The sequence below is a fragment of the Chelonia mydas genome, chromosome 19, assembly GCF_015237465.2.
Source record: "Chelonia mydas isolate rCheMyd1 chromosome 19, rCheMyd1.pri.v2, whole genome shotgun sequence".
In the NCBI taxonomy this organism is placed as follows: Eukaryota; Metazoa; Chordata; order Testudines; family Cheloniidae; genus Chelonia; species Chelonia mydas.
The window spans coordinates 9605725-9612213 of record NC_051259.2 but is presented as its reverse complement, the minus strand read 5'-3'; the positions used below and the strand labels follow the sequence as shown (position 1 = coordinate 9612213).

Genomic DNA, 6489 nt, shown 5'->3' with positions numbered 1-6489 from the left:
CTGCACTGTCTGGAGCACCAGTGGCTGGTGGCGCTACAGCTGTGCCAGCCAGAGCAGCAGGACAGGCAGCCGTGCCGCCTGGCTGGAGCCAGTCATGCCACCGTGCAGCACAGAGCCTCAGGTCAGACCGCGGCTCTGCAGCTGCACTGCCTGGCAAGAGCTCACTGCCAGAGCATTGCGCCGGTGGCGCAGTGAGCTGAGGCTGTGGGGGAGGGGGAACAGCAGGGGAGGGGCCAGGGGCCGGGCAGGACGGTCCCACAGGCCGGATGTGGCCCGTGGGCCATAGTTTGCCCACCTCTGTGCTAAGCCTTGGTCAGACAACAATGCATTAGAAAGGTAAAAGGATGGCGCCAGAGAATCCTGCATCAAAACCCCTCCTCTCAGATGCACTCACCCCAGCTCACCCGCTGATTTCTTGCATGGTCCTGACCTACAGGAAGTTCGGTGAGTGGATGGAAACAGGTCTTCTCCCCGCTGCATAGATAGGAAGGATCCCCTTTTAAGGTCTTTGCTCGTCTACTTAGACAAGTGTTCTCTTCACTAGCAGCTTGCCACCCTCCATGCCATGTACATTTCACTAGTGTTTAGAGGGGGACTGGGAACAATTCTGGAATAGACTCCAGAATTGTAAAGGCATTCATGTAAGTTCTTTAAGCTGGCGTTCTAGAGTCAAGATCTTTGTGCCAGGCCATAGCAATGAGCATAACTGACTAAGCTCCTCTGAGCTGGGAAGTCACTCAGAATTGGTAAGTAGGATGATGCTCAATCTAGCATCAAAATACAGAAACCAATTTAAAAAAATCACACCAAAGCCAGCAAGAAAGGCTTAGTAACATTTAATAGCATCTCAGAAGACAACAGTGGTTAGAAAGATGCTTTTTGGCAGGAAAACAAAATGCACTTGGTCCAGGTTGCAGAAAGGCAGCTCAAAAAGGAAAGACAGGAAGGCTGGAGCGTCAGACATTCTGGAACAGCCCCTGAGCCCTAGGGGCTCCTAAAGGGAGCTTTCACATCACATCAGTACAGGAATGTGCTAATGGAACTGTATGGGTCCCCTAATAGCAGATCTGCCCTCACCACCCACCCCCTCAGAGCCTCTTCAAGAGAGCTCTGCACTCTACTGAAGTCGTTTTATTTGTTTCATCCTCCCTCCCTCTGGCTGATGAGGGAATTCAAACCCTATCCTTGTGCAATGCTTCTGCACTGAGTTTAAACAGCAAACCGCCCTCAGCCGCCAGCATTTCTACGCTCAGAATGAGGAAGAAAGCACAAGCTGCTGTGTTTACACAGCCCCGCAGCTGGTGATAGGGAGAAAGAGGAAGCACACAACGCCACATCCTTCCCTTCTAAAGCACAAGACTCATTCAGAGGAGAGGGGCACAGGAATAGCTAGGCTTTCCAATGGCCTTACTTCAGGTGACTTCCTTTCTATAGAGGCACTGGCAGCTGCACTGGGCGCACGGCCCGGCTGGGTTGGAAGGAATGTGCAGTGATATCAGAGCTGCCTTGGACCCCTGTCAGACAATATCGGGGTGAGGGAGGAAGCAGGCAGCTGCAAAGGGGAGAGGTTTTGGTCATGGGGTTCCCTGCGGCAGGAGATAGATCATGATGCCAGGATGGCACTGAGGGCCTAGGAGTTAAGGTGATCAGAGAGGCAGTTGGTAGGGAATGCAGAGTTAAAGTCCAGGGTGGGAAAGGAATGCTCAGGCTAACTTCAGGAACTCCTGCAGGGTGTTCTGTTCCACGGCCTCCACAAACAACTCATAGTCCTGCAGGTAGAAAATGCAACAAAACTAGCTCAGAACAGGGACGGAAACAAAACCAGGGGCACACAGCTCAGGCGGGGACCCCTGCTCCACAGCAGCCAGGTGCACAAACAGAACAAGTGCTGGGAGGGAGAAAGTCACAGCTCAGTGGCCTTTCTCGTCAGGTTCAGGGCAAGCAAATATAGTGGCTTCCACTCAGTACCCAGCAGAACCAGCTTCACCTCACAAACTCCTATAGAATTTGTTGCGCAATCGCAAATGCATTGGCAGTTTTCAGAACGGACGACTGCAGCCAAAGGTGCGACGACAGGGCAGTACGCAGAAGGCTTCCACAATGCAGTGGTAAGGTTCAGGAATCATAGAATCGTAGAATATCAGGTTTGGAAGGGACCTCAGGAGGTCATCTAGTCCAATCCCCTGCTCAAAGCAGGACCGATCCCCAACTAAATCATCCCAACCAGGGCTTTGTCAAGCCTGACCTTAAAAACTTCTAAGGAAGGAGATTCTCCCACCTAACGCCAGGTCCCCTTAGGACAGCCGCACAATGGCGTTTGCGTGTTAGCCTTCTCTCCTGCTCCACGTGCCCTTTAAGCTTAAAGGACAAGGGCCTGTAGCGCCATGTCCAGACACCTCTCCCCAGAGAAAGCCTTTCAAATGCCCTTCGTCATTTGCACACCCGGGCTGGGAGATCAAGGTCAATACCAAACCCCTGGGTTCCGAGGTCCCGAGAGCCCAGCCACCTGGATTCTGAGCCTTACCCCACAGTAATGGTCTCCGTTGAATATCTGGGGTGGAATGGCTTTAGGATTGCCTGACCTGGTCCTCATTTCCTCCCGCAGGGCATTATCCTGGGATATATCCACCAGTTCATACTTGATATTTTTCCCATCCAGGATCCTGGTCACTTCACTCTGCTGGGACTTGATCTGAAACACAGATTGAGAAGGCAGGTTACACTTTCCCCTGTGGCTGAATTTGGGATTCGGCCACTGTCAGGCTAAAGGTTTGAAGAGTTTTAAGTTTCCAGAAGCACATACACAAACCAGGTGTATGCAGAACAGTGACTCGGGACCGGAATCACGAGTCACAGCCGGATATGGACCAAGTCCCACAGGAAATAGGGCGTGTAGGGGAGAAGTCAGTCACCGCTGGACAGGGATGGTGAAGACAGAGCCCTATTGGGAGTGGCAGGGAGGGAAATGAATGAATCCCAGCTGCAGAGACACCTGGCCCAGGGCGAATTAGTGCATGGGTTTGGGAGGAGAGAAGCACAGCTGTGTCTGGGAGAAGGACCCAGCCCCAGGGGGAATTAGTGCATATAATGGGGTTGCAGAGATCACAGCTGGATCAGGTAAAAGGACCCAGCCCCATGGGGAACCACAGCAGAATATGGGGGAGGGACCCAGCCCCATAGGGTGTATAATGGGGTGAGGTGGGGTGCAGCGTTTACAGCAGGATCCAGGAGATGGACGTGGCCCCATGGGAAGTTTGGGTGTATAAGGAGGGTGCAGTGATCATAGCAGGATGTGGGAGGAAAGGGGGGATTAGGGTGTATAATAGAGAAGTACAGCGATCACAGCAGGATCTGGGACAGGTGCAGGGATCGTGGCAGGATCTGGGAGATGGACCCGGCCCCACAGGGAGTTAGGATGGGGGGTGTGGCAATCACAGCAGAATGTGGGAAGGGGATTAGGGTGTACAATGGGAGGGTGCAGAGTTGGGATTGTATTATGGGGGATGCAGATATCACAGGGGATGGGGGGGGTTAGGGTGTACAATGGGAGGGGTGTGCAGTTAGGATGTACAATGGGGGGGTGCAGCCATTACAGTGGGATGGGGCGGGTTAGGGTGTACAATGGGGGGCGTGCAGAGTTGGGGTGTATTATGGGGGGGGGTTAGGCTGTACGATGGGTGGGTGTGGCAATTACAGTGGGATGTGGGGAGGGGGTTTCGGTTTACAATGGGGGGGTGTGGAGTTAGGATGTATGACGGGGGATGCAGACATCACAGCAGGATGGGGGGGTTGCAATGGGGGGGTGTAGAGCTGGGGTGTATGATGGGGGATGCAGATATCCCAGTGGGGTGTGTGGGGGTTAAGTTTACAATGGGGGGGGGTACAGAGTTGGGAGTCTATGATGGGGGGTGCAGGTATCATAGCAGGGGGGGTGCTAGGGTTTACAATGGGGGGGTGCGGAGTTGGGCTGTATGATGGGGGGTGCAGATATCACAGCGGGGGGGCGCTAGGGTGTACAATGGGGGGGTGCAGAGTTGGGGTCTATGATGGGGGTGCAGATATCACAGCGGGGGGGCGCTAGGGTTTACAATGGGGGGGTGCAGAGTTGGGGTCTATGATGGGGGTGCAGATATCACAGCGGGGGGGCGCTAGGGTTTACAATGGGGGGGTGCAGAGTTGGGGTCTATGATGGGGGTGCAGATATCACAGCAGGGGGGTGCTAGGGTGTACAATGGGGGGTGCGGAGTTGGGGTCTATGATGGGGGTGCAGATATCACAGCAGGGGGGCGCTAGGGTGTACAATGGGGGGGTGCGGAGTTGGGGTCTATGATGGGGGGTGCAGATATCACAGCGGGATGGGGGGTTGGGTTTACAATGGAGGGGTGCGGAGTTGGGGTCTATGATGGGGGGGCGGGAGGAGAGCGGTCCCGTCCCCCGGAACAAAAGCAGGACCGTGGCCGCTGAAGGGGAAGGGGAAGGGGAAGGTCCCGCTGCCCCGCCCCGCGAGCCCGTCGAGCCCAGGGGCCGGGCAGCCCGTGGGGAGGCGGCGCCGCCGGCCCCGGGCCCCGCTCACCTCCCTGGAGCCGGTCACCGAGGTGCTGTAGACTCGAAGGCCGGACATGGTGCCGGACGCGCGGCCGCTCCCTCCCCGCGTCTCCGCTCCGCCGCTGGAAGCTGCCTCCGCCCAGCGTGTGACTGCGGGACGCCGATGGGGCGGGCGGCGGCTTTTCCCCGCCCCCGGGCGAGCCACTCCCGCGGGCAGGCGGCCGGCCCCCGCTCCGGTACAGGATCCAGCGGAGGGGCCCTGCGGGGCCTGGCCGGGGTGGGCAGAGGCTGGTGTGGGTTCCGTGTGCGAGGCCCCCAACTGCAGCGTCCCGAGCCAAAATCCTTTAGGCGGGGATCCGTGTCGGGTGAAAATGTTTACACCCAGGGGTGTCATCCACTGAATGGGACCGACTGGGGTCCACGTCTAAAGGACTCGCTCCTTGTGAGTGGGGTTCTGAGTGTGGACATGGCAAAATAAGCCCTAGTTCCCCCCGGGTGCCGCGTCCCTGTGACCACCCCTTTCTGAAGACTCACAGAAAGGAGGGTCTGGCAAGGACTTGAGGGGTCATCTAATCCATCTCCCCCCTGCTGAGACGGGAGCAAGCCTACCTAGACCATCCCCGACAGGTCTTGGTCTAACCTGTTCTTAAAAACCTCCACTGGCAGATTCCACAACCTCCTGGTAACCTAGTCCAGTACTTAACTCGCCTTTCAAAAGTATTTTCTAATATTTAACCGCGAGCTCCCTTGCTGTAGGTGGAGCTGGTTACTTCTCATCCTTGTGCTCACCATCCTCTTTCTAACAGCCCTTAATGTATCTGAAGATGTAGCAGGTCCCTGCCCAGTTTTTAACCTGTCCTCGTAGATCAGGTTTACTGAACCTTTTATCATGTTTGTTACTCTCCGCTGGACTCTCTCCCATTTGTCCCCAGCTTTCTTAAAGTGCAGCACCCTGAACTGGACACAGTACACTAGACGAGGCCTCACCCATGCCCCGTGGCGAGTGATAATTACATCCTATAGCTGACATAGAACACTCCTGTTAATACACCCCAGAACACTATTTGCCTTTTTTGTAACTGTATCACCTTGTTGGCTCATCATAATTTGTGATCCACTGTAATCCCAGATCCTTTTCTGCACTAGCACTAGCTAGCTAGAAAACTCCCCGTTTTCTAGCTGTGCTTTTGGTTTTTCTTTTGTAAGTAACATACTTTGCGCTTGTCTTTACTGAATGTTATCTTGTGAAATCCAGACCAATTCTCCAATCTGTCAAGGTCATTTTGCATGTCCTCCAAAAGTACTTGCAACACCTCCCAGTTTGGCCTCATCTGCAAATTTTATGTATGTGCTCTCCACTCCATTAGCCAAGTCATTAATGAAGCGGACAAGCCTCTGAACACGAGCTCCCAGGGCGATCCTGCGGCAACAAGAGCTAACGTAATCCTAGGGGGTATAAACAAGAAAAATGAATATGAGCAGGGAGGTGATTTTGCCTCTGTTTAAGGCCGTGGTGAGGTGGATTCTGCATCTAGTTCTGGTGTCTAGGTTTTAAAAAGGATGTTGAAACATTGGAGAGGGCACAGAGAAGAGCTCCAAAAATGAGTCAAAGGCTGACAAAAATGCCTTCCCCGTGAAGAGCTCAAGCTGTTTAGCTTATCAAAAAGAACGCCGAGATGGGACTTGACTATGGTGTGCAGATACCTTCAAGGGGAGAAACTAGTGGGCATTAAAGGGCTCTTTAAGCTAGTTGAGAAAGGCAGACCAAGAACCAATGGCTGGAATTCAAATTTTGTAAAAAGTGTCTAATGTTTTAACAGTGAAGTTGATTAACCATTGGCACAAACTCCCAAGGGAAGTGGCGGATGCTGCTCCTTGTACTGTCTTCAAATCAAGAGTGGATGCCATTCTAGATGTGTTTTAGTCAAACAAGTTATTACTGGG

The 6489-nt window shown here is 53.9% G+C and overlaps 1 protein-coding gene across 1 annotated transcript; it reads right to left on the bottom strand.

Annotated features, from left to right (window-relative positions):
* Positions 1-820: 820 nt before the first annotated feature.
* Positions 821-4759, bottom strand: SH3BGRL3 (SH3 domain binding glutamate rich protein like 3). Its single transcript, XM_037881949.2, has 3 exons — positions 4574-4759; positions 2525-2692; positions 821-1769 (listed from the first exon to the last, which is right to left on the bottom strand). The coding sequence occupies exons 1-3, from the start codon at positions 4619-4621 to the stop codon at positions 1704-1706; spliced, it is 282 nt and encodes a 93-aa protein (XP_037737877.1). The 5' UTR covers positions 4622-4759; the 3' UTR covers positions 821-1703.
* Positions 4760-6489: the final 1730 nt, after the last annotated feature.

What these genes read in the sequence shown, in the direction of transcription:
- SH3BGRL3 (XM_037881949.2), bottom strand. Translation starts at nt 4,621, where the DNA reads ATGTCCGGCCTTCGAGTCTACAGCACCTCGGTGACCGGCTCCAGGGAG. An exon ending in CGGTGACCGGCTCCAGGGAG is followed by an intron (nt 2,693 to 4,573) that starts GTGAGCGGGGCC and finishes TCTGTGTTTCAG; the next exon opens with ATCAAGTCCCAGCAGAGTGA. An exon ending in ACGGAGACCATTACTGTGGG is followed by an intron (nt 1,770 to 2,524) that starts GTAAGGCTCAGA and finishes TTCTACCTGCAG; the next exon opens with GACTATGAGTTGTTTGTGGA.